Here is a 27,148-nt window from a genome sequence, read left to right on the forward strand (position 1 = left end):
TATGGAAACTAGTTTTTAATAAGTCATATTGATAACTGAAAAGGGGACAAGGCTGAGGCAGTCACAGGGTCAAAAGTTTTTTTCTCCTGAAATGTGCATAAATATAACCTCTGGAATGACCTCTCGACTCACTTTGAAATCTCTTAGCCATAAAAACTCACTTATGTTTAATATTTCCCCTTTTTGATCAAGGTCTTTTTCTGGATGCATTGCTAGTTAAGTGCTTGGTAATAATCCCTTGGTGCCAGGGAGGCTCATCCCTGGGAGCCATGTCCCATGGGGGTTGGGGGGAAGATAATGAGTTTGTATGCTGAGTTTGGCTTAGTGAGAGGCCACATTTGAGCAACAAGGAGGCTTCCAGGAGATAACTCTTTGGCAATATATAATAAGTTCCAATTTCACAAGAACATGGCTCATAAGTACAACCATCATTTTCAAGTGCCTGGCATATTGGTTTGTCCTCCTTCAAAGGTATTGCCCATGTACTCTAGGGATTCTTGTTGCTCTATTAGAGAATGCAGCAGGACTTCCCAGGATGAGAATTCAATATTCTTTCAGTTATTGTATGGGTCTCCACCCACTGAGACAGTGCCTTATGACCACTTGAACATATTCAAATTCCATAAAGGCATGCCCGAGGTACACCCCTAGCCACATATTCTCCCATCACCAACACCACGCACCAGTGATCTTCCACTGCCACAGTTGCAGCCCTTCCAAAAACAAAGCCAAAAGAATGTATAAAAATTAAAAATTAAAAAATTTTAAAAACAAAACACAAAAATAACAAATTTTAAAAATTAAAAATTTTCACTGCATCTTTCATTACCATAAGATATGTTATACGTTATGTACAGTGACAATTTCTTCTGTATGTTCCCCCAGTATCTTATTTATTTACTTACTTTGCTTAACTTCCAAAGAAGTTTTAGGTTACAGAAAAGTCATATAGAAAATATAGGGGATTCACTTATACCCCATCCCCTCCCCTTCTTACATTTCCCCATATTGTTAACATCTTATATTAGTATGGTATATTTGTCACAACGGATGAGTAAATATTGAAGCATTGCTACTAACCATGGCCAATGGTTTACATTATGGATTACATTTTGCACCATACACTTTTATTATAGGTTTTGACAAAGTTTATAATGGCCTGCATCCAGCATTGCAAGATCAAACGGAATGATTCCGATGCCCTACATTCCATCTGTTCTATTCTCTCCCCCTCTCCTTGGAACCCATGATAACCAATTGTTTCAATTTTTGAAGAATAAAGTTTATAGCTCTATGCATTAATATTGAGGGCTTGACATACTGGTTTGTTTTTCTTTATTAGGCACTGTCTATGTTCTCAAGAGATTCTTGCCCAGAGGGTAACATTGCAGAACTCCCCAGGATGGGAGCATATTTTCTTTTTTATTGCATGAATCTCTACCCACTGAGATTACACACTACAACAAGATGAACACTTTCATATTCCATAGAAGCCTGCCGCAGGAGCGCCCTATCCCGCATATCCCCCAACCCCCGATGCCTTGCACCAGTAACCCTCTCCTATATTTGCCAAAAGAACATATCCCTCATTGTAGTATTAACCAGACTTAAAAATACCCAGAGTTCACGTGTTACTTCCTCTACCCCTCCCCCCAGTTCCATGAATAGTCCAACTCAACCCTCCTCCACCCAATTCCTCCTCACATTCCAGCACCACTGAACCCCCTCGCATCCCTACACCACTGCCACAGTAAACAGTGCCTCAAGCAGGGGTGCTCCTGAGGGCTCTAGAGACATGTAGAACTATAGGCAAGACAGACAATCTCAGGAATTTGGCACCCTGTCAATGGGCCTTACTTGGAACATATGTTCCACAACACAACAAGAGTTAGACTCACTTATAATTTCCTTATACATGGCTCTTCTGCCCCTTTTATTTAAACCAATGATTTGCACTATACTCATTAAATTTATGTACTGGAGACTTATATCTTCAGTCTGTTCATATGCCAGTTAAGCCCTAAATCTCAGCAAAGTTGTTCATTGGACTCACCCAGGACAACTAACAAAAGGATGAAAATGGACAATGCCTATCCCAAGGAACAGAGAGTGTTTGCAACTGCAAGCAAGACAGTTCCATCCATCTGCCCCAAGGGACCTAAGCCCTCTCTCAGTCAGAAACAGAGTGAGCATCACAATCCTAAAATCCTCAAGACTGAGGAATGAACAAACCTAAGGGGGGAATGCAACCATAGACTGAAGCAGACATTGTAATGCTAGCAATGCAAGAACCTGCATCACTGCTATACAGGCAGTGGCCACCAGAGGTTCTGAGATGAGTGAGAGGGAAGAATAGGGGTAACATGGAGAATTTTTGGGATATTGGAATTGTCCTGCATGACATTTCAATGACAGATAAAGGCCAATATACATTTTGTCAAAATCAATAAAATTGTGCAGGGCAGGGTATAAACTATAATGTAAACTACATTCCATGGTTAGTAGCAATACTTCAGTATGTGTTCATCAATTACAACTAATGTACCACACTAATGAAAGACGTTGTTAATGTGGGAAAGTGGGAGAGGGGAAGGAGGTAGGGCACATGGGAATCCCCTATATTTTGATATAACATTTATGTCATCTAAAGCTTCTTTTAAAAAAAAATTATAGACAGTGACTAGATTTTAAAGAGATTGTCTCCTAGGGTGATATTAATAGAAACTGTAAATAGTTAAAAAAAAAAAAAAAAAAGACACCATTAATGATGGGGTCAGTAATAGAACATGACAAAAACACTAAAAAATTTCTGTACAAATACATACATATACACAGGTTTAGTCTGAAGGATATACATAGAAAAGCAGGATAGAATCCTTAAATGTAATTTGCAAGGGAAGTTCTTTATTACTTTATCAATTCTAAAATATCATCGTTCTTTAAAAATTTTTAAGATTGGAATAGTAGTAGCTTTTTCTTATATTGTTGCAATTATTTCAAACTTATTAGCAAAGAGGTAAATATCAGTCTAATTGTTCCCAAAGCTTGAACACATAAGGGAGCAATAAACTAGATAATAAACCTCATTTGACCTCATCTACTTGTCATTCCAAATCTCTTCAGTCCAACACCGGTCTCCTGATAGATTTCGAGAGAACGTTTGTGCCCTACTTTACTGAGTCCATCCCCAGTTGTTGTAGTAATGGTTAGGATACTGTAAGCTTTTGTTCTGGGTTGCTTGACTGGCGTTTGACTTTGCTTTCCAAGAATATCTCCTCTGTGAATAGTCCTGTCCAGGGGGACTGGGAGCGGGGATAAGACCTTTCTGGTAAATGTTCTGACTCTGTGAAAATTTTCTTAAACAAAACAAAAATAAAATACTATGATTAATAAAATAAACTAAGATTTATGAAATAACATAGATATTACATAGTTCTACTATTTCCTACCAGTATGATCTTAGGCAGATAAATTATTTTACCTTTCTATCTCTTATTTCTTCATAAAAAGGAACTAACACAACTGCTTCCATCTTCATCCACTGGTATGAAGGTAAATTAAGGCATTACAGTTATTTAACTATATAATGCCTTGGTACAAAGTAGGTTCTCAGGAGCCTGTTTGCCCTTCCCTACAGAGATACATGCATGCCCCTACGACTTCAATCAGATACTTTCCTTCCAGAAGTCTAGCAGGGTCGACATGGGAGAGATTAAGCTATTTATTTTTTGAGACGAGAGAGCTGTTTTCACTTTACAAATAAATAATTATAAAATGTAGAAATTCTAACAATGGTACATATAAGAAATGTGGAAAATTAGTATTTAATTGTTTCAAAAGCAAGACTAGCAAATATAAAATAATTATACCCAAGAAAATTTTTGGAAACTTGAGGAAAAAACAAACAAACAAAAACCCCCAAAGCATATAATCTTAATGAAATTTAACTGGCTAATATTTTCTTTTGGTCTTTTTTCCCTAATATCATTTTGATATTGTTGACTTATAACCTATTATTTTCACTTATCATAAGTGGGTTATCATTTTTAATGGCTTTCTAAAATGTCACAGTATGGATGTAATAATTTACTCCATTTTTTAAAATGTAGGCTGTTACTAATTTTTCTCTTATTAGCAAGAATCCTGGGACTAATGCCTCATAATATATACTACTGTATCATAAGCAATTAGTTCAGTGTCTGATACATAATAAGGAGTTTCAGAAATGTGCTGAATGGACAAATACAGCCTTTTCCTTATTTTGAATTCTCTCTTTAATCTCAATGTGGAATTATCAGGTGTGCATATTTTTATGGCTATTAAACTTGTTTCAAAAGAGCTATACCAATTTTCAGTGATACTAGCAACATAAGCAACCTCTTTTTGAAATGTTTACATCTTTTAAAAATGTCAACTTAAGTGCTTTATTAACTCATGTAAGATTCAATACCAAACCTTACAAGATATGTGTGATTATAATCTCTATCTGACTGATGAGAAAATGGAAATTTAAAGAGCCTAAGTATCTGACCCAAGACCACACAGTGAGCAAGTGGTAGAGTCATGTTGTAAATCTAAGTCTGGCCTAGATTTTTTTTTTTTTTTTAAAGATTTATTTATTTATTTAATTCCCCCCCTCCCCCGGTTGTCTGTTCTCTGTGTCTATTTGCTGCGTCTTGTTTCTTTGTCCGCTTCTGTTGTCGTCAGCGGCACGGGAAGTGTGGGCGGCGCCATTCCTGGGCAGGCTGCTCTTTCTTTTCACGCTGGGCGGCTCTCCTCACGGGCGCACTCCTTGCGCGTGGGGCTCCCCTACGCGGGGGACACCCCTGCGTGGCAGGGCACTCCTTGCGCGCATCAGCACTGCGCATGGCCAGCTCCACACGGGTCAAGGAGGCCCGGGGTTTGAACCGCGGACCTCCCATATGGTAGACGGACGTCCTAACCACTGGGCCAAAGTCCGTTTCCCTGGCCTAGATTTTAACCACTACACTGGATGGCCTCATTAAAAACGTAAAACATTTGTTGCAAAATTAATAGGCAAAGAACAGTACCTCACTTTAACCGTACTGAGGTTTTGTTCCTTCCCGAATTAAAAATAACTGTGATTTATCTGTTCAAATCCTTTGCAAGTTTTCTACTTGATTTTAGTGTTTAATCACTTGTATTTACTCTTTAGGTAACACCTTTCTTATTTTGAAAACTACACCACTATTAATATAGCTTAAGAACATAAGAGCTTTTGGGGTAGCCACATCAAATTGGTTTAAATGCACTGAAAATTTCTAACTCCCTTTCCAAATTGCCTGTGAAAAGTCACATATTCCCAACCCTAAGTGTAAAATATGGGGATAACACTTTCTGGCTGACACTGACTGACCCATTAATCAGCAAGAGAACATCAATTCCTCATCATAATGTGCTTTCACAAATTTATATTATTTCTAATTCAATTCTAGAAAAAGGGAGAGCAGAGGTACCTGGCTGGCTGTTGCAAATCTTGGCTGTAGGAATGGAAATGCCGGGAAGGTGGTGGATGATGTTGGGTTTGATGTAGCTTATACCTAGATCCTTGGGTAACAGACTTATTGACTGGTTCCATGATGTGTGATGGTTCTCTAAAACGACTTGACCTGGATACACTGGAACGTCCATTCCTCAGAGAGAATATTTCCACACAATGTTACTAGTTTCCAAATTTAGTAGCAAATTTAGTCATTACTTTTTGGTCTACGAAAATAATAATCCCCTCCTATCCTCATTCCTATTTGTACAGGGTTTCCCCAGGAAGTAAACAATCCACTAGAAGAATGGATATAAGCAACTTAAGTTATATAAAAAAGAAACCACTCTAACCACAAATTTCACATATAAAGTGCAAGACTTACTTTCTGTTAGGACCATTCTGAAGGTCTTCAATATAGTTTTGTCTTTCTAAGCAATGTCCCCGGCACCTATTGAATACTGAGGAATGGATGAATTATTAGAGATAACTGTAAAATCAGTAAATCTCAGAGAAAAGAAAATCACAGCTGAAATCTACTAATTATTCATATTACTTTATGCATCTCCAGATATATCCCTTTATAAACTTCTAGCAAAAGATAACTTTATATCAAAACAAATTAACTGAATCCCCCCCCAAATTTGAGAAATCCATCTACATTTCTACCTTTGACTCTTTTAAAAAGGGAAAAATAGTGATAACCCTCATACTTACATTCAATTGCATCATCTGGCCTCATGCCTTCTACATCAATCAAATATCTAACAAAACAACATAGTTTGAGTCATTTATATGTACAAAAAGAAAAAATCATTTTTTTTCATAGAAGGTCCAATTTCACTTATCCTAAGAAAATATCACATCTAATCTGACATCTAGATAATTATATCCAGTTATTAAAACAAGATACCATGACCATAAAAAGACTTAGTCCGGACAGAGAGGAAGATGGTGGAAGAGTAAGGAGCTCCTAGAGTCACCTCCTGCTACAGGGCAGTTAGTAAACACCCAGAGCTATCTGGAGCTAGCTGAAGCACCTGTTTGGGGGCTCCAGGAGACCAGAAGACACACTTGAAGGACTATAAGGGGAGGACTGCCCATTTGCATAGAAGATTCGTACGTAGAGTGCACCAGGCCATGGAGGCCAGTGCCCACCCTCCATATGAGGCACAAGCCGCCTTGGAAGCTGTTCCATGGCTAGAATTGAAAGCTCCACTTCCCAAAAACGGGGGAGGAAGAGACAGTTAGACACCAACTTCACCTATTGATGAGTAAATTCAGCGGGCTAAAGTATAATTTTGAGAACAGCTAAAGTTTGAGCCTGTCCAAGCCAGAAAGAAGCCAGCAGCCACCATCTTAATCCCATACCTGGCACAAGGGGAAGTGGGGCGGACTGAAAATCATGGTACTGGTAGGGACTGGCTTCTTTCCATCCAGGTCAGACTGCAGCTCTAGCCTAGGCCCCAGCCGCACCTCTGGCAGGGAGGAAGCTGGGAGACCTGCATTAGCCTCTCCTGGAAATTACTGGCCAAGCCGTGGAGACCAGTGATCATCCTACTTTGGCAGCACAAGCTGCCCCAGGAGGTATTCTGTGACTGGAATTTGAAGCTCCATTTCCCAAAAACAAGAGAGGAGGTGATGGTAGGCTACCAATTTCAGCTATTGATTGGTGGATTCAGCTGGCGAGAGTATAACCCTAAGAACAGCTAAAATTTGAACTTGCCCAGATGGGAAAGAGGCAGGTGGCTGCCATTTTGACTCAGCCCCCAGCATGAGGGGAAGACAGGCTGTATGAAAATCACAGTGACAGTAGGAATTGGTTTCTTTCACCCAGATCAGCCTGCAGCCCCAGCCTAGGCTTCAGCCCCACCTCTGGCAGGCCCTGCACCAGCCTCTCCAGGTAGCTGAAGGTACATCTGGCTGACACAGACTGAATAATCAGAAGTCTATCGGAGCAACCATGGTCATCTTGGACCCATACTGCATAGATTGCTGCCCATACCTGCAGCTCCATTCCTGCCCCAGGTAGGGGAGAAAGGGAAGTGAAGCTTCATTAGTCTCTCTGGGCAACTAGAGTCTAGGCTTGCACGACTTGGATTATTCCACACAGCTGTGACTCTGTTCCTACACCTGGCAAAGGAGAAAGTTGGGAGAAGCTTCATTGGTCCTTGGGATAATGAGGGCAGCTTGAGCCTCCATAGAATATAGCACCAACTACATTCTTGGTTCCTACTGCACAACCAGCAAGGGAGAAATGGCAGGAAGCCCTAAACTAAAGGAAAAAACTGCATCCAGAATAAATACTCTAATAAGCCAGGTGCCAAGACACCAACAAAAAATTACAATCCACACCAAGAAACAGGAAGATATGGTCTAGTTAAAGGAACAAGATAAGCCTCCAGATGACATAAAGGAGTTGAGACAACTAATCACAATGTTCAAACACATCTCCTTAATAAATTCAATGAGATGGCTAAAGAGATTAAGGTTATTAAGAAGACACTGAATGAGCAAAAGAAGAATATGAAAGCATACATAGAAAAACAGATCTTATGGGAATGAAAGGCGCAATAAATGAAATTAAAAAAACACTGGAATCATATAACAGCAGATTTGAAGAGGAAGAAGAAAGGATTGGTGAGCTTGAAGAAATGGCCTCTGAAAGTGAACATACAAAAGAACAGATGAAGGAAAGAATGGAAAAAATTGAAAGAGGTTTCAGGGAACTAAATGACAGCAAAAGACATACAAAAATATGTGTCATGAGTGTCTGAGAAGGAGAAGAGAAGGAAAAAGGGGCAAAAGGCATATCTGAAGAAATAATGGTAGAAAATTTCCCAACCCTATTGAAGGATATAGATATCCATGTCCAAGAAGCAAAACATACTACAATCCAAAAAAATCCAAGTAGACCAACTATAAGACACATACTAATCAGAATGTCAAATGCCAAAGACAAAGAGAATTCTGAAAACAGCAAGAGAAAAGAAATGCATAACATATAAGGGATACCCAATAAAATTAAGTGCTGACTTCTCACCAGAAACCATGAATGCAAGAAGTCAGTGGTAATAAATTTAAGATACAGGGAAGTGGACTTGGCCCAGTGGTTAGGGCATCTGTCTACCACATGGGAGGTCTGTGGTTCAAACCCCGGGACTCCTTGACCCGTGTGGAGCTGGCCCATGCCCAGTCCTGATGCACGCAAGTAGTGCCGTGCCACGCAGGGGTGTCCCCACATAGGGGAGCCCCACACGCAAGGAGTGTGGCTCGTAAGGAGAGTGCAGCCTGCCCAGGAATGGTGCCGCACACAGATAGCTGACACAACAAGATGACGCAACAAAAAGAAACACAGATTCCCGTGCTGCTGACAACAAAAGAAGTGGACAAAGAAGAACACGCAGCAAATAGACACAGAGAACAGACAACTGGGGGGGAAGGAAAGGGGAGAGAAATTTAAAAAAAAAAAAAAAAATTTAAGATACAAGAAAAAAAACTTCCAGCCAAGAATCTTATATCCAGCAAGATTTTCTTTAAAAAATGAGGGTGAATTTAGGATATTCACAGATAAACAGAAACTGAGAGAATTTCTAACCAAGAAATCAGATTTTCAGGAAATTCTAAAGGGTATGCTAGAGCCTTAAAAGGAAAGAAAGGAGAGAGGCCTAGAAGAGACTCTAGAAATGAAGATTGTATCAATAAAAGAAACAAAGTGTCAAAAGAGTGGTGAAAATAAAATGATAGATAAAACTCAAATAGGAATAAACTTAACCAACGATGTAAAGCACTTGTATTCAGAAAACTGCAATTCAATATGTTAAAAGAAATCAAAAAAAGGCCTAAATAACTGGAATAACATTCTATGCTCACAGAATGGAAGACTAAATATCATTAAAATGGCAATTCTACTCAAATTGATATGCAAATTCAATGCAATCCCAATAAAAAGTCCACCAGCATTTTTTAAAAAATTGAAAACGTAATTATCGTTATTTGGAAGGGTAAGTGGTCCTGAATAGCCAGAAACATCTTAAAAGGAAAAGCAAACTCTCCTCTCTAGCCTTTATATTACCTAGCTGTAGTGGTAAAAAACAGCATGATACTGCATAAAAACACATAGACCAATGGAACCAAACTGATGGCTCAGAAACAGACCCTCATATGTATGGTCAAGTGATTTCTAACTAGCCCGTCAAACTCAAAGGGCTCAGGCAAACAGTCCATTCAACAAATGGTACCGAAAGAACTGGATATCCATAGCCAAAAGAAGGAAAGAGGACCCCTAGCTCATACCTTATCCAAAAATTAACTCAAAATGGATTAAAACCTAAAAATAAAAGCAATAACCATAGATTTTCTACCAAGAAATTGTAGGAAAATAGCTTCAAGACCTAGTGGTAGGTGGTATATTCTAAAGGAGATGAGAGCAGGACTGAGGTGGACTATGGATGTTTAATGTACGTAGCAGTTTTAATTAGCTTTACTGTAAAAGTGTGGAAATATATAGAGTGGATGGTAACACATAGAAACAGCTAGTTTATAAATGTGGATGTGGCTGAAAATGGTAGTGTAGGTATGTAAATCCGAATTAAAAGAACGCTAGAGAATAATCTAGGAACAGAATAGCACAATAAACCAAGAAGTGGGTAAGACTTGTGGTTGATGAGACAGATGCAAGAATGTCCTTTGTTATCTAGAACAAATGTATATCACTATTTCAGGGTGGTGGGGATGTGGAGAAGCATGGGAAAGATACAACTGGAGTGACCTAGGGACTGTGGTTAGCAGTAATATATTCCTGCATCTATGCTAAAGATGTACTGTGTTGATAATGGTGCAGTATGGAAAATGTGTGGCAACTGAACACTATGGATATGGTTAACAATCAGATGATATTATGTTATTTGTAACAAATATTCCCCCACAGTGTAGAGTGTTAATGGAGGGATGTTTGGGAATTCTGCACGTGCATGATTGTTTTGGGGAAAAAGACACCTAATATAAGATAAGAACTATAATTAGTAGTAAGACTTTGACAATATTCTTTCATAATTTGTAACAAACGTTACACTACAATGTAAGGTGGTGAAGGCTTGATGTATGGTACCCTGGTATGATGTTATACATGTTTGCTTTTTAAGTTCACAACTTTTATTATACACTTATTGTTTCTTTTTTTTATTGGAAATGGTTTTATTTTTAAAGACACTTTAGTATACACTTATTGTTTATGTATATTCATATATAAAGAATATAAAGATAATAAAAATGGGGGGTTGGGCAAAATACTTTGGTTGGTAGTAATATTTCGACAATGCTCTTTAATCATTAGTTAAAAAGGTTTAACAACAATGCAAGGTATTAGTGGTAGGGTGAGGTGCGAGAGTCCTGTATGATGTTAAGTATGTTTGTTTTGTAAGTTCACAACTATTACTGTACACTTACTGTTTATGTATGTTTATGTATGAGTGATAGAGTTCAATAAATTTTAAAAAAACACAGCATTCTTAAAAAAAAGACTTAGTCTTAAGAATGCTAGGATAACTCAACTTTAGCAACTCAAAATATAGTTATTTACATTAATACACTTTAATAAATGAAAGGAAAGAAAAGACAGTCCTAAACTGACAGACAATAAAAGGATATCTGATGAAATTCAACAGTTATTTTTAATCAAAATGCTTTGTACAGTGAAACAGGAGTCCTCCTAACATGAGAGAGTACTCAGCAGGAACCAACAACAAGCAATAGACAAAGTGAGGAAAATAATAACAGCATATCTAAAAAACACGGCCTACCCAAATGAATGGAGCCACGATCACTACCAGCCATTTCTTCCTTATCCTCATCTCTAATCTATGACCAAGTCCTGAAACTATATTATCTAAATATAGAATAACAGCCACATCCTTTCACCATTAAAGAATATCACAACCCTGGACCAAGGTACTATTACGCCTTCTACAAAAGCCTCTAACTTGTCCTCTTGCTTCCACTATGCATGCCTTGCAGTATATTCTCCACCTGGCAGCCAAAATGATAAGTTGAAATGTAAACTTGATTATGTTCCACACACTCATCACTAAATGTAAAGCCCAACAGCCTCCTATTACTCTAAATTCCAAAATAATAAACACAGCCCTGCAGGAGCTAGCTACTGCCCACACGTCCAGCTCCATTTGAATGCCATACTTCCCCAAGTCCCAGCTTCACTGGCATTCTTTCAGTTCCTCCCACACAGTATATTTTTTCCCATGTAGGGTCTTTGCCATTCCTGATGCCCAGAATTCTCTCCCCAATATCTCTATTTAGTTGATAGCTACTCACATCCTTCAGATATTAGCTCAAACACCCCCAGGGCAACTTTCTCTAACTTCCTTGATGTCGTGGAATCTGTCCTATCATATGTTCTCACTGTCCCTTGTACCTCTCCTTGTTAGCACTTGTCAGTTGTAATTCTTTGCATTTATATGATTCTTCAATGTCTCTTCCCCCTCTAGACTGGTAGGATTCACGAAGGGAGGGTTCAAGTTTCTTTGCTCATAATTGTATACCTAACATCCAGCATACTGCTTAACAGATACTCAATAAATATTTTCTGAATAAACAAACGTTAAGTCAGTACAGTGTAGCAACATTCATAGAAAGTATAAGGGCACATGTTTTTTAAGCAGTTTTATTGAGATATCTTCCCATACCATAAAGTCTATCCAAAGTGTACAATCAATGGCTTTGGGTAAACCACAGTAAGGGCGCATATTTGTGATCCAGAGCTACTTTGATCAGCTCTACTGAGACAACAGCATACTTATTCAATGATGTTTATAAAGAAATGGTCATTACGTCAATATTTTACACATCAAAAACCTGACTCTTACGTTCAACAATGTCCAAAGGAGCAAAACACAGTCTTTAAAAAGAATAGGTATTCAAATACTTTCATAGAATGATATATACCACATATTAAATTATAAAACAGGAAGTCAAATATTATACCATTAAATTAACATATAAATATTGTATATGTGCTTGTCTATTTCTTTTAGGGAGGTACTGGGAATTGAACCCAGGACCATGTATGTGGGAATAGGAGTTCAATCACTGAGCTTGTTTTTAAGTCTGAAAAGACATGCACTAAATTATTAGCTGGGAGACCAGTTTGCAGGGTATTCTCACTTTCTACTTCATATACTTCTAAACTGACTTCATTTTTTCCAAAAAATTTACATTACTATTGTATTCAGACAAAAAAAATTTAAACATGGTCTGCCTCTGAGTTGGAAACTCACCTGCAGATGAGATAGCCAGTCCTGTTTAAACCATGGGTACAGTGGACCCCAATAAGTTTATCTATAAAACAGGAAATATATAGTTAATTAGGTGAAGTATATATACTAAAAAACAAGTTGTATAATTTTCTGAAGAGGAACATTTATTAGTTGCCATGATACTATCACTAACCTGAAAAGGCGTAATTCTGAAGACAAATATGTTTTTTAGGATCAAGATGTTCTTAATACTACAAAGAATCACCTAGCAGAAAGCCAAAGTTCATTGTCTCTGGGAAATTTTGCATAGCCTCAATTAGAATTAATGATGTCAGTGAAGAAGGCCTAGTCAGGTACTAACAGCTCAAACAGGACTGAGAAAAATCCATCTGTTTAATATAGAAAAGGGGCATTTAAAGGAAAAAAAAAGGGGGGGCTAGGAGAATAAAATTTGTTTTTAAATGAAACAAATGGAATGTCTTCACTTTCAATACTGAATATTTAGAAGAACAAAGAACAGTTTCTGTAATACTCTTGAGTTCCAAAAAGCACTTCCAGGGAAGCAGATTTGGCTCAACTGACAGAGCGTCCGCCTACCATATGGGAGGCCCATGGTTCAAACCCAGGGCCTCCTGAATCATGTGGTGAGCTGGCCCACGCATAGTGCTGATGTGTGCAAGGAGTGCCGTGCCATGCAGGGGTATCCCCTGTGTAAAGGAGCCCCCCATGCAAGGAGTGCACCCCATAAGGAGAGCCGCTCCGCACAAAAAAAGCATAGCCTGCCCAGAAGTGGCGCTGCACACATGGAGAGCTGATGCAGCAAGATGATGCCACAAAAAGAGACACAGATTCTTGGTGCTGCTGACAACAATGCAAACAGAAAAAGAGGAATGCACAGTGAATGGACACAGAGAGCAGACAACCGAGGGCGGGGGGGCGTGCGGGGATAGGGGAGAGAAAAAAATAAATCTTAAAAAAAAAAAAAAGGCAAAGCACTTCCATTCCTTCTCTCATTTGGTCTATGTGCCCTGTGACATACTCTGGTAAACAGCAGGATTCCTTTTTTTGTTGAAAAAGCAAGGCTAGGGATATAAGGTAAAGAGAACCAAAACCAGAATTAAGTCTAAGATTTTTTCTGACTGTATCACAGTATTTCTTTAGGCTATCATTTAAAATTTTTTTAACATTTTATTATTAGAAATTAAAATCACACCCCAAAACGTTCAGTTTATCTTTGTAAAATCTGTGTCTGTGATTAGGTGGTGTCTGGCAGTAAGGCATATATCACCTCCTGCCTGGATTCTTACAAATTAGTTTCCCTACCTCTAATCTCTTCTATTGCAATTACTCCACATGGAACATTTTATCTTTCTAAAACATAAACCTGGCTGGGCTGCTCCCTTGCTTAAGCTCTCCATTTGGCATAGAATAAAGCCCAAACTTCTTAGAATGGCAGTTAGAATACCTTAAAAGCTGCCATGAGTCTGTCTTTCCAACTGAACTGTACATCAATCATGAGCCTAACTAATATTTACAAAGTCCTATCTGAGCTACCCTCTCCTGCCCACTTCCAACTTCCCTGACTCCATTTCCTACTGCTCTGACCCCCACTCGAGCCATACTGGCCTTCTTGTTATTCCCCAAATAAGACGAGCACAGTCATGCTTCAGGGACTTCATACCCACTGTCCCCTTGGCCTTAGAATACTGTTTCCCTAGATATCCAAAGGCTTGGTTCCTCACTTCCTTTAAGGCTCTGCTCAAATGAAATCTTCAGAGAGGTCTTCTCTAGTTACCCAGTACATTTTGTTGCCCCATGATCCTACTTTATTATCCTCTAGAGCACTTATTATCAACTAATATTCCATGTATTTACTGATTTATTCTCTTTCTCCCCCACTCTAAGGGCCAAGACTATGTTCTGTTCCCAGTTCCTAGAAGAGTACCTTCTGCATAGAAGGTGTTAAATAAATATCTATTGAAAAATGAACAAATGAATTCCACATCCCTTCACACTATCCACTAGTCAGAACTGAGGCTGCCCTTACCATGGCCTACATTCAACTCCTGTCCTTCTGCACAACCTGTTCCCAATACCTGGGCTGCCTGTTCCTCATTCTGGCAAAATCCTCTTCCCCCAAGCCCAGATCAAATGCTGTCTTCTCATTTAGAACTTCCTCAATCCTCTACATTCCATTACAATGAATTTATTCTTTTATTATGATTAACTTGCTGTCTAGTTTTTACTGTATGTTTATCTTACTAGATAAATGTTGAGTTTCTAAGAAGCAAAGGCTGCTATTCATCTCCGGATCCCCATGCCCTAATCAACCGATTTTCTGAGTCTCCACCAGCTCCTGGGGAGTTCTCTTCATCATTGAGCCTGGTACCTATGGAAAGGGCTTATGGCAGAGATAACCAAAACTGGGCATAAGCAAAGTCCCAAGACTGCTATGTTAGGAAGCAGAGGCACAAAACCAAGTCAGCACAACTCGGGCAGAAGACCAACAAAGGGTTCAGACTACCTACCTAACTCTACTCAGTGTGTGAACAACTAAGACTTAGAAATGTGTTCTTATGTACTCATAAGGAACTTCGCGTCCTCACAGAACAGATGGGACACTGTTTAAGAGTTTCACACAAAGGAGCCTGGAAGTGTGTAGGCTGGCAGCTGCATCCTAACATCTTCAGAGATGGTTATTTCTGTGACTAGAGTGCATACAAACCAGGTAATTTACCTCCTCTGTAGTCATCATGGTTATCACAGGCAAAGCCTACCCTCTCAAGTTTTAAAGTGATAGTACAGAAGATCTGTGCACAGGGTAAAAGATACTTAAAAATTAGTGCCTACATTAAGCAATCAGGTTACAGTTTGAAATTTTATCTTAGAACCCAAGAATCCAGTCACTTTCTCTCCCTCATCTCCCACCCTGTATTTTCCCACCCCTACCTCTGTTTTCTCCCTACCCCTCTGTCAAATGGTGGGACAGAGCAGAAGGAATATTTACTACCTGTTAGATTTTAAAAATAAACTGTATATTCAATTAAATTTAGAAGGAGGGCAAAATGAATGCTTTGTTCTATGGTTCACTGGCATTCCAAAGATAAAACGTTCCCTGTCTTAAAGTACAGCAAATCTCATGTTCTTTCTGGTAGTTGGATGCCAGAAAAAGGCAACTGGATCCTTAAAATCCAGAAACCATTAAAATATTTTTTAAACAAATCAATTTTATTGATACATATTAATAAAGCATATAATGCACTGAAAATATACAGTCGATATCTGGTATAATCACATAGTTGTGCTTTCATCACTTCAATCATTATTAGAGCATTTTCATTATTTCAATAATAATAATAAACCAAAAACAGACAAACAAGAAAATTCTTCACTTCTCAATCTATGCTTCCCCTGCTGTGTATAGCTGCTTTTCTGGCTATTCTGGCACATTTATTTATTTATTTGTTTGTTTGTTTATTTATTAAGCAGCAAAATATATTTTGAACAGAGCAGATCTTAAAGGAATAAGAAAACACCAACAAAGGTTGGCTTTAATTCTGTCTGTATGAAGAATTAAAAATAAGAGGTAATGATGTCCTTCATCACTTGTACTCAAAGTGGAAACATGGAGGGAATATCATACATACATTTGATGAGGCTGCAACTCCACTGCCTGTTTTCTGTTTTGCTTCTAGAGGCCTGTCTCACTCCTTGCTTTTGCCTCTTTATGCAACTCTGAGACTCTGAAATTCTTAATCTTTTCTCTCATCTCTAACATCTTAACAATAAATTTTTAAAAATATGTAAATTTTTATCACATATTTCTCATTCAAATTTTTTATAAAAGTGAGCAAGGTAGCTCATGTTTCTCACTAAACCTACTTTCCAAACTAAACAGAAGGAAGTATTTACTTGTGACATCAATAGAAAACTCCTTACTCTCCTAGTAGGACATTTTCACCTTAATATTATCAAACACAACAGGTTTAATGTCAGAACTATTAGAGCTCCCCAACCCCATTCAAAATACATATCAAAGTTCAAGTGAGAAAATGGAAAACTCACCATTATCTTTATTTTCTTTCAAAAACCCATTAACAGCACACTTGAATTTAAAAATAGTGTCATCATTAGGTACCTTATGCCCAACTGTAAAAATTTTTAAGTGAGGGATAGTTTCTGGTAAATCCTATAAAGTAAAAACCAGAAAAAAAATGTATATTATTTCATTTGTAGGAGAAAAAAATAAAGATTAATTAGAGCGAGAACATAAACCAAGAGATTATAATAAATCTGATATGCTAACAATTCTGATCAAAGAGCCATTTTCAACCACTAAGTATCACTTGATTTTCATTAAAACTGCAGAATAGTCACTAAGACTACAACACTGAATGATGCATATATATATGAAAAATTATATAAATTCAACCTACTAGTTTACATTTCAAGGGCAAGTACCTTCATAAAGCACATGAGATTTAAGTAGAAAAATAGAATAGAGTCAGAAGAAATGGATTTGAATTATGAACTAGAGCAGTGCTAACTACTGGTACTCTTGGGGTGGAAAAGAGAAGATATTAAGGATATAAAACAGAAAAGTTTAAGTGAAAATCCTGTAGTTCAGAATTTAAATGGAAAGTACCATAATGGACTCACGATGTATTTGATATTTAAAAAAATAAACATTGGGAAGCAGATGTGGCTCAAGTGATAGAGCTTCCGCCTACCATAAGGTAGGACCTGCGTTCAATCCCTGGAGCCTCCTGGTGAAAAAGAAAAGAAAGCTTGCCCGCGCAGTGAGTCAGTGCCCCGCGTGAGTCACACAGCAAGATGACAACGCATCAAAAGAGAGACAAGGTAAGAGTCAAGGTGAAGCACAGCAGAAACCAGGAATTGAGGTGGTGCAATTGACAGGGAACCTCTCTCCCCATTAGAGGTCTCTAGGAGCGAATTCCGGTGAATCCTAGAGGAGAGAAAATGAGAAGAGCAGACAACATAGACGGCAAAAACAGCAGGGTGGGAGGAGGGGTAGGGGGGAAAATAAATAAATCTTTAAAAAATAAATAATGGGGGAAGAGGACTTGGCCCAGTGGTTAGGGCGTCTGTCTACCACATGGGAGGTCCGTGGTTCAAACCCTGGGCCTCCTTGACCCATGTGTAGCTGGCCCATGCGCAGTGCTGATGTGCACAAGAAGTGCCGTGCCAGGGAGGGGTGTCCCCCGCGTAGGGGAGCTCCACGCGCCAAGGAGTGCGCCCCAAAAGGAGAGCTGCCCAGCGCGAAAGTGCAGCCTGCCCAAGAATGGTGCCACCCACACTGAGGGCTGACACAAGATGACAACAAGATGATGCAACAAAAAGAAACAAAGATTCCTGTGCCACTGACAACAACAGAAGCAGACAAAGAAGACAACGCAGCAAAATAGACACAGAGAACAGACAACCGGGGCGGGGGGAGGGAATAAATAAATAAATAAATCTTTAAAAATAAAATAAATAAATAATGGGGAGTGGGCTTGGTCCAATGGACAGGGCATCCGCCTACCACATGGGAGGTCCGCAGTTCAAACCTGGGGCCTCCTTGACCCGTGTGGAGCTGGCCCATGCTCAGTGCTCATGCACACAAGGAGTGCCGTGCCAGGGAGGGGTGTCCCCCACGTAGGGGAGCCCCAAGTGCAAGGAGTGCACCCTGTAAGGAGAGCCACCCAGCGCAAAAGAAAGTGCAGCCTGCCCAGGAATGGCGCGACATACGGAGAGCTGACACAGCAAGATGACGCAACAAAAAGAAACAGATTTTCAGTGCCGCTGATAAGGACAGAAGCAGTCACAGAAGAACACACAGCGAATAGACACAGAGAGTACACAGCTAGGGGGCGGGAAGGGGAGAAAAATAAATAAAAAATAAATCTTAAAAAATAATAATAATAAAATAAGAAATAAAAAAATAAACATTCCCTAGCTCTGTCCACTGAGAGGGCCTAGAAACAATGTTAGCCAAGTAGTAATGCACACTCCTAGCACTCAGATGATAAGCTCTACATATCATTCCCACTAAAAAAAATCAGGGCTCTGTGGAGAAATGGTTATTTTGAGTTTGGGGCAGGAAATGGACAAGATGAGCTTGGAACAGTTTTTTCCACACATATAGCAGCAAGAGTGATCAAAGATGATTAGTCCTATCAAAAGGACTCAGGAGCAAACTGAGATGCTCCCACTGGCCAAAGACAGGGCTATCTGTACCTCAATAAGAATAATAGCTGCAATAGATTGAAATGTCAAGTACTTTTAAATCCATGAGTTCATAATAATACAAAATAAAATAAAATAAAGTTGGTCACCGTTGGAGGATTTTAATAAACCAATTCATTATTTTGAAAATCGTTAACTATAAGAAAAGAAGTATGCCCTCGCTATACAAATAATTCATCAATTATTTGGTTATAGAAGAGAATAATTCTCCTCTAGAATTATTCCCAGCTAATAAATATAAAATAGCAACAAAATTCATCATTTCTGCTGGCCCCTGATGAATTAATAGATTTAATCACCAACGAATGCTAACCCCACAAAAAGAGATAACCACTCATTCTATGCCACCTGCTGGAAGAACATTTATGAAAGTGTCCTGCAAAACCAAACCAAACCAAACCAAACCAAAAAACCAACTCTTGTCAAATCTCTAAATCCAACTACCAGTTTACATGAAATAAAAGGACTGAGAATTATGTTAACACATACAGCTGCAATCATCAAAATTTTGGCAGGAAACTATCTGGTTTCTTCAAAGATTAAAATTCAAGAAAAAGAAGTGAAAGAAACATGGAGGGGTAGCCTATAGTTTAAATAAGGTTTAATATTAACACCACTGAATTGTATATTTGAAAGCTGTTAAAATGGGAAATTTAGGTAGTGTGTATGTTACCACAGTAAAAAATAAGATTTAAGAAATCTAACCAATTTCAAACTGTGGACATTATTTGGAGCTAATTCAAACTCTTAAAAACAATTTCTTATGACACTTAGGAGACAACTTAAAAACGGAACCCCTGATTAGATGTTAGATGACATTAATGAATTGCTATTAATAAATAAAAGTGGAGTAGAATCCTATCTTTTAAATATACATACCATTTTGTGTGAGCTATGTATCTTTAAAAAAAAGGATAATAAAAAAATGAAAATATACATATCAAAAAATGTACAGATGTAATTATGTGATATCTAGGATTTGCTTCAAAATAATATGGAAGGGGGTGAAATAGGTAGGGGTAGAGATGAAATTAGATCGCCATTGGTTGATAAATACTGAAGCTGGATGATGAGTTTATGGGTGTGAAAAGAGCACCCACAAGTACCATGTCTATTTTTATGTTTAAAATATGCAATAATAGTTTAAAAACAAGAACCAGGTTCAAGTTTCAGTTTTCCCTTTTCTCCACCTCAGTTTCATCATCTGTAAAATTATTTTTTAATTTGTCTTTTTTTTAATATTATATTTTAAAAATGAGGTCCCCATATACCCCCCTACTCCTGTAAAATTATTTCTTAACTGTAATGCTCTATCCTGTGAGCTTCACACAGAGTAGGAAGAGGATCTGAATAGGACACAGCAGTACTACTGCCACTCCATCAGCAAAGGGTGTTGAGAGGATTAATTTAGTTCATGTGTGGGAAAGTTCTTTATTAAGGGCAAACTGCTACACAAGTATTAACAAATGTCAGGTATTACTGTTTCCAAAGGAACTGGTTTGAAGAAAGATTATTCCCCACTAATACGTCACATGCATGGGGTCAACAGAAAACATGGGTCTCTGTAGTCTATCAAAAGTTGTTAGGATAAGAAAGCATAAAACTTAGAGAACTGTCTTTTACTACAATGTTTACCCAGGCTCGGGTGACTGTTTACTTCACTTTCAAAACATAGAACATGGATGTTTATACAATTTCTTAACCACAGACAGAGCCGACTGCCAAATGTTACACTGTAGTTCAATATATGTTTCAATCTCTTTTTAGGAGGAACTGGGGATTGAATTCAGGACCTCTTACATGCAAAGCAGGCGCTCGACCACTGAGCTTTACCTGCTCTGCTCCCTGAATTTCATTTTGAGACAGCAATTAGAAACACACAATTAAGGAAACGACTTGGTCCCCTTTTAAACTGTTACCCATGAAAGCAAGCTAGGCTTCACATTAGCACACAGCAACTACTACTGAATTAGCATGACTTATTATAGCATCAGAATGAAGAAGGTTCACTTTCAAGAAAGTCAGCTATCCTTCCAGTTTTTTTCAATTAAGGGTTTCATATACCTCTGGTTTATAATAGCGTTGTGTGTAAGTTAAATCAATAATCAGTCCAAGTTCTTCATTTTGCTTTCGGATTTTGTTAAGAAGATCCAATGGGGAAAAATATTCTTCTGGAGCAAGATTCTTTTCAAAACTCTGTCAGATAAAATGAAAAAAGAGCAAAGGTACTTAAAATTTTATAGTATAGTATCTATTTATTCAAGCCCTGTAATGTTAACATATAATGGGATGCAAAGAAAAGTTTCCACTCTTCTGGAACTTATAAGCACTTTTATAATTCTCTCTTCCAGAGAGATCAGAGGGAAGGAAATAAACTAAATTCTGTATGTTGATTTCTGTGTTTGTTTCAGGTTGGTCTCCAAACCAGACTGTAAACTCATAAAGGCCAGAAACATGTCAATTTTGTTCATCACTGTACCCCCAGCTCCAGGTGGAGTGCCTGCTCAAATCTGGTGCTTATAAATACTTCTTGAATGTCTACATATATGAAAGATTACTTTTATTGCTAAATTATATTATGTATTTGGCTTATTTCTATACTTTGCATTCTGTTCCACTGATCTGTTTAGCTAGCTGAGGGCAACAACACTATTTAATCTAATTTAATATCTGAGAGGGCTAGACTCCCCCATAGTATTTTTTCTTTTTCAGAATTTTCCTGGTCAATTATGCTTACTTTTCTATATGAATTTTATTTATTTATAAGATTTATTTTTATTTATTTCTCTCTCCTTCCCCCCACCCCAGTTATCTGTTCTCTGTGTCCATCTGCTGTGTGTTCTTCTGTGTCTGCTTCTATTCTTGTCAGCGGCACTTGCAATCTCTGTCTCTTTTTGTTGTGTCATCTTGCTGTGTCAGCTCTCCATGTATTTGGCACCACTCCTGGGCAGGCTACATGTTCTTTCGTGCTGGGTGGCTTGCCATACGGGATGCACTCCTTGTGCATGGGGCTCCTCTATGCGGGGGACACCCCTCCCTGGCACGGCACTCCTTGTGCACATCAGCACTGCTTGTGAGCCAGCTCCACACAGGTCAAGGAGGCCCTGGGTTTGAACTCTGGGCCTCCCATGTGATAGGTGGGTGCTCTATCCATTGAGCCAAGTCTGCTTCCCTTTTAGAATCAGCCAACTCAGAAAATTCCTGTTGTTGAGATAATGTTAAATTTATAAATTAACTTTGGAAGATTTGATAGATTTATAATGTTGAGTCTTCCAACTAATAATGGAAGAAAAGTACAGCAGAATAAATTAATTACAAGATATATAATTTCTCCAGTCAGCTTCTTGCAAAGACATGGTGTTGATGAATCATCATCTTCATAGACCTGAACAATAATTAACCTTATAAGTCTATTGCATGAACTGGGACTATTATGGGGGCAGCTATAAATCTATATGATTGTCATTATAATACCTTAAACAACTCTGATGCTGGATTAAAGAACTTGAGTCTACAGAGCTAGAAGAGGCCTTTAATAATGACACTAAACAGGAAAGCCTTACGGCTGTGTAAAGGAACTGAGGAAGGTTGTCATGGATTTTCCTGCTCTTGCTGACCACTATCAGGCAAAAGGCTGGGCAGGAATCCTTCTGAAAGCCCAGGAATCCTTCTGAAAGCCCAGGAATCCCCTTTTAGAGACCATGAACAGGGACTTGAGGAATTGGACAACCTCACAGAGAGGAGGAGGACTATAGAGAAAAAGCCCAAGAACTGCAAAGGTGGCTGGGGAGACGGTTCATTCATTTAAGAAAGATTTACGTATTACATGACAAACTACCATGCTTGGTGTTGGTGTGTATGGATGGGAAGAAAAACCATGTGTTACCTTAATGAAATGACTGATTTTTAAGTCCAGAGATGCAGAAGAGCTGACATAGCAAGTGAAAAGAACCCTGACCTAAGAGTTACAAATGAAATAAGTTCTCAATATATTCAAAGTGGACTTTTCCTGACACTACTCTATGCTATATGTGAATTTAATGAGACGTAGAATCTAAAAGATAATACTTGTCTTCACTTTTCCTTCTTACTTTTAAAAATATTTTCAAAGCTCCCATGCTGAATCCTAGTTTGCTGATACAGGGTTTTTTTTCCCCTCCTTATGACACTGGGAAGAAAAGAGTGACTGGCATTTAGTTGAGTGAGATTGTACTTGCTGGATGTCCTTACAAATCTAGAATAGTCCTGCAAAATAAAATGTGTCCCATATTCTGAATGACCTTTAATTTTCGTGTCTAACACTCAGGTGAAAAAACAATAATCATCTAAGCCTTTGAACCTAACTCCATTTAATAAATAAGCACAAAATATTTTTTGCAGTTTTAATGTACATTGAGTTTTCTAGATTAGTAATCACCTTGTCAACCAAGTGAAGACTGTACTTTGTTTTGTGAGTCTACTAAATGTTGCCCACTGTTACAGAAAATCTGGCCAGCAAAGCAATCATCTAAATTGTAGCTCTTGCATTCATGGTGTAAACAACTGACTACTGCCTTATGTCTTCTGGTATAATCATGACCAAACATTTACATATTGAAATACTTACTACCTTATCAAAATTACTTTTATTTTACTTCTTTATATAATAGAGTAGTACATTGAATTTTTAAATTGTATGGAAGTAGGTTACAAATTTCTATGAATTTCACTTTGGGAACATAAAGGGGACAATACAAATGCTATAAAAAGCAGAAACAGGGAAACGGACTTGGCCCAGTGGACAGGGCGTCCGTCTACCACAAGGGAGGTCTGCGGTTCAAACCCCCGGCCTCCTTGACCTGTGTGGAGCTGGCCCATGCGCAGTGCTGATGCACGCAAGGAGTGCCGTGCCACGCAGGGGTGTCCCCCGTGTAGGGGAGCCCCACGCGCCAGGAGTGCGCCTCATAAGGAGAGCCGCCCAGCGCGAAAGAAAGTGCAGCCTACCCAGGAATGGCACCGCCCACACTTCCCCTGCCGCTGACGACAACAGAAGCGGACTAAGAAACAAGACGCAGCAAAAAGACACAGAAAACAGACAACCGGGGGAGGGGAGGGGAATTAAATAAATAAAAATAAATCTTAAAAAATAAATAAATAAATAAAATAAAAAGGGGAAACAGTGTGATAGGGTTGAGAAGCACTGTTTTACATGGTGGACTCAGATTTCTGGAAGAACACTGAATTAACTGTGCTTACCTTTTTCAAAGGAACTTTGAAAGCAATGAAACGAGTCCCAGGCATCCGTTGTCCAACTGGGAGATAGTCTTTCCACCTAATAGGTATATTTGAAGTTAGCTAAATTGTATGTTTCCCTGCATTGAATGAAGGCTCCTTGAAAAATGAATCATAGCCCACACAGGGCCCCTATTCTCCCTGCTTTGCATACTGCTGCAAAACAACCTACGCCTCCCTTCTTCCTGTTTCTTATCTTAAACACAGATACAGCAGGAAATGGATGTGGCTCAAGCAGTTGGGCTCCCGTCTACCAGATGGAACGTCCAGGGTTCGATGCCCAGGGCTTCCTGGTAAAAGGCAAACTGGCCAGAGCGGTGAGCTGGCTGACAAGGAATGCTGCTCCCCACGGGGGAATGCCGCCCAGCGAGAGTGCCGCCCCGTCCAGGAGTGCCAGCCAACGCAGAGAGCTAGTGCAGCAAGATGATGCAAGAAGAGACACAGAAGTGAGACAATGAGAATACAAAGCAGAACACAGAGCTGAGGTGGTGCAAGAAAAACATCGCCTCTCTCCCACTCCGAAAGGTCCCGGGATCGGTTCCCAGAGCTGCCTAGTGAGAATACAAGCAGACTCATAAAGAACACAATGAATGGACAGAGAGAGCAGACAATGGACAGAGAGAGCAGACAACGGGTGGTGGGGTGGGGAAATAAATAAAATACATCTTTAAAAAAAACAACAGATACAGGAGGGATGTGGCTCAAGCAGTTGGGGCCCCTGTTGACCAATGACCAGGGAAGGAATGTGACTCAAGTTGTTGGGCTCCCACCTTCCACATGGGCGGTCCCGGGTTCAGGTGGGGCACCCAGGGTAAATAAGGCTAAAAAAAAAAACAGTGGTCGGCTGTTTATGAGCAATGCTCCAATTTAACTATTAAAAAGATTTCTTGGACCCTTGTGTGTGAAGAATGGATTGGAAGGAAACAAGAGTGGGCATCTGGACACTATTAGGACCCTACAGCACCAGATCACACAAAACCTGTTCTAAAGTGATGATACAAGGAGAAGAGATGACAGATTGAAAAGATATTCAGGAAATAAAACGAAGGGGGCTTAGGTATGAGTTGGAGAGGAAGGTCTCAGGAGTAAAAGGAGTTTACTGCACATATGAGCCAAGTCGCAAAGCTCTCAAATGAAGACTTCTTAGGAAACAACAGAGCACCCTTTGATTCCTGGAAATAATCCAGACCTTAGCTGGAAGATTTGGGGGTTGCACTGTTGGGTTATTTCACATCCTGTGCTAAAATAACCTGAGGAATTGTGGGGGGCTCCATCTAATTAAAGTGTCTCCAACACTAATGTTCCCATCTTAAAGCAGTTCTTCGAATTTTGCCCAAGGAGCAAAAGCTGGAGCCTCGGTTTTTAAAGGCTGGGAGAAATCACGGAACATGACAGACACTGTCCCTTTCAGCTACTGTGAGCGGAGAAGTAAGAGGGTCAGTGCCTCTGAACAAAGCACGGACCCGGGAAGGTGAGGCGGCGAGAGCGAGAGGCGGAGACCACCAGAAATGAAGCCCAGGCCCCGAAGCTGCGAGCTGGGAGAGCCGAGCCCAGCGCCAAGGTAGATTACCTTTCCGGGATGTGGTTTTTGCCCTTCTTTTGGGCTGAGGAACCTCCAGAAGAGGCCCTGGGTCCCTGGTCCCAGCCGTGGTGGGCATCACGCCAGCGGCTCATGTAGGCCCCAAGATACCTGCCCCGCGACGCCAACAGCGCCACAGCGGCCAAGCCCTCGACTTCCGAGAGGGAAGAGGTTCCTACCCCGGAAGTGTCTGGGCCCCACTCCTCGCAGCGCGCAGGCGCCCATCTTCTGCGCGTGCGCCCTCGTACGGCGCGATGGCGTCACCCGTCGGCTTGCTGAGCCGCTTGCTTGGTAAATAGGACTTGGGTAGCGGTGGTTCTTCCTGTAGCCGGCGGCGGCCGGCCCACCTCGCTGAGCTCGGGTCTGTTTTTGGAAATGCAAATAGTACAGGAAATGGAATGACAAATTAAGCCCCACTCCCCCAAGTTCCTTGTGTGTTTTTCCAGATATTTTCCTCATGCTTATATTTACGTTTATTGTATATAAATATTTATTTTAACGTGTACGCATTTTCTTATTTTTTCCCAAATAACAGCTTAGTGTACATATTCTGCAGTGTAACTTGGATATCGATTTTTCCTAGTCAATTCATATTCTTTTTCATGGGTGCATAAGCATTTCATTGATAATAAATACCATAATTTAAAAGTATCAACATTTATTTAACCAGCCCGGTATTGATGGACTTTTGTTTTCAGTTTTTTTCCTTCTGTGCCAAATAATGCTGTAATGTGAACACCCTTATCCATATATTCAACTACGTCTGAATTCCTAGGCGTAGAATTGCTGAAATGAAGGATATACGAACTTAAAAATTTGGAAGATATTACCTAATTATCATCCAAAATAGATTGTATCAGCCTACTTCCTCAACCACAGTCAAACTTTTATTAGGTTCCTGCATGTGCTGTGTATCATGAAAAAAAAAAAGACAGATGAGTGGAGCTCAAATCCAAGATTTCCATACCCCATCACGCACAGGTATACTTGTTGGAAAAACTCTGAATTCTGATGAAAGTGGAATAGCAAAGGGCAACATTTCCCACAGTAGTTCTGAAGACATGAAGAAGTACTAAATTCCAGATTAAATTGTAGGTTATTATGACACTCAATGTGTTTTTTATTGTTTTTCATTTTTAGTTCCCAATTTCTGAAAATACCTTATATACACTGTTAGTAATTTTCACTACCATTTTAGAGGTGGGTAAACGAAGGCTTATAAAAATCAGTTACTGAATGAGTGAATGGGGGGAATGTCATTAGATTTAAATCCACAAG

At 39.3% G+C, this 27,148-nt stretch overlaps 1 protein-coding gene across 1 annotated transcript; it reads right to left on the reverse strand.

Annotated features, from left to right (window-relative positions):
- DUSP11 (dual specificity phosphatase 11) lies at positions 1-26,115 on the reverse strand. Its single transcript, XM_004482057.5, has 9 exons — positions 25,862-26,115; positions 24,256-24,331; positions 21,085-21,216; positions 16,837-16,960; positions 12,793-12,853; positions 6,218-6,264; positions 5,886-5,961; positions 5,478-5,654; positions 1-3,356 (listed from the first exon to the last, which is right to left on the reverse strand). Exons 1-9 carry the CDS (start codon positions 25,963-25,965, stop codon positions 3,173-3,175), a joined length of 981 nt encoding a protein of 326 aa, XP_004482114.3. The 5' UTR covers positions 25,966-26,115; the 3' UTR covers positions 1-3,172.
- Positions 26,116-27,148: the final 1,033 nt, after the last annotated feature.

The sequence above is a fragment of the Dasypus novemcinctus genome, chromosome 17 (genome assembly GCF_030445035.2).
Source record: "Dasypus novemcinctus isolate mDasNov1 chromosome 17, mDasNov1.1.hap2, whole genome shotgun sequence".
Classification (NCBI taxonomy): Eukaryota; Metazoa; Chordata; class Mammalia; order Cingulata; family Dasypodidae; genus Dasypus; species Dasypus novemcinctus.

Coding starts and splice junctions, on each gene's coding strand:
- DUSP11 (XM_004482057.5), bottom strand. CDS start 25,965: ATGAGCCGCTGGCGTGATGCCCACCACGGCTGGGACCAGGGACCCAGG. Junction 5,962..6,217: donor GCCAGATGATGCAATTGAAT/GTAAGTATGAGG, acceptor TCCATTCCTCAG/TATTCAATAGGTGCCGGGGA. Junction 3,357..5,477: donor GATTTGCAACAGCCAGCCAG/GTACCTCTGCTC, acceptor GTTTTGTTTAAG/AAAATTTTCACAGAGTCAGA.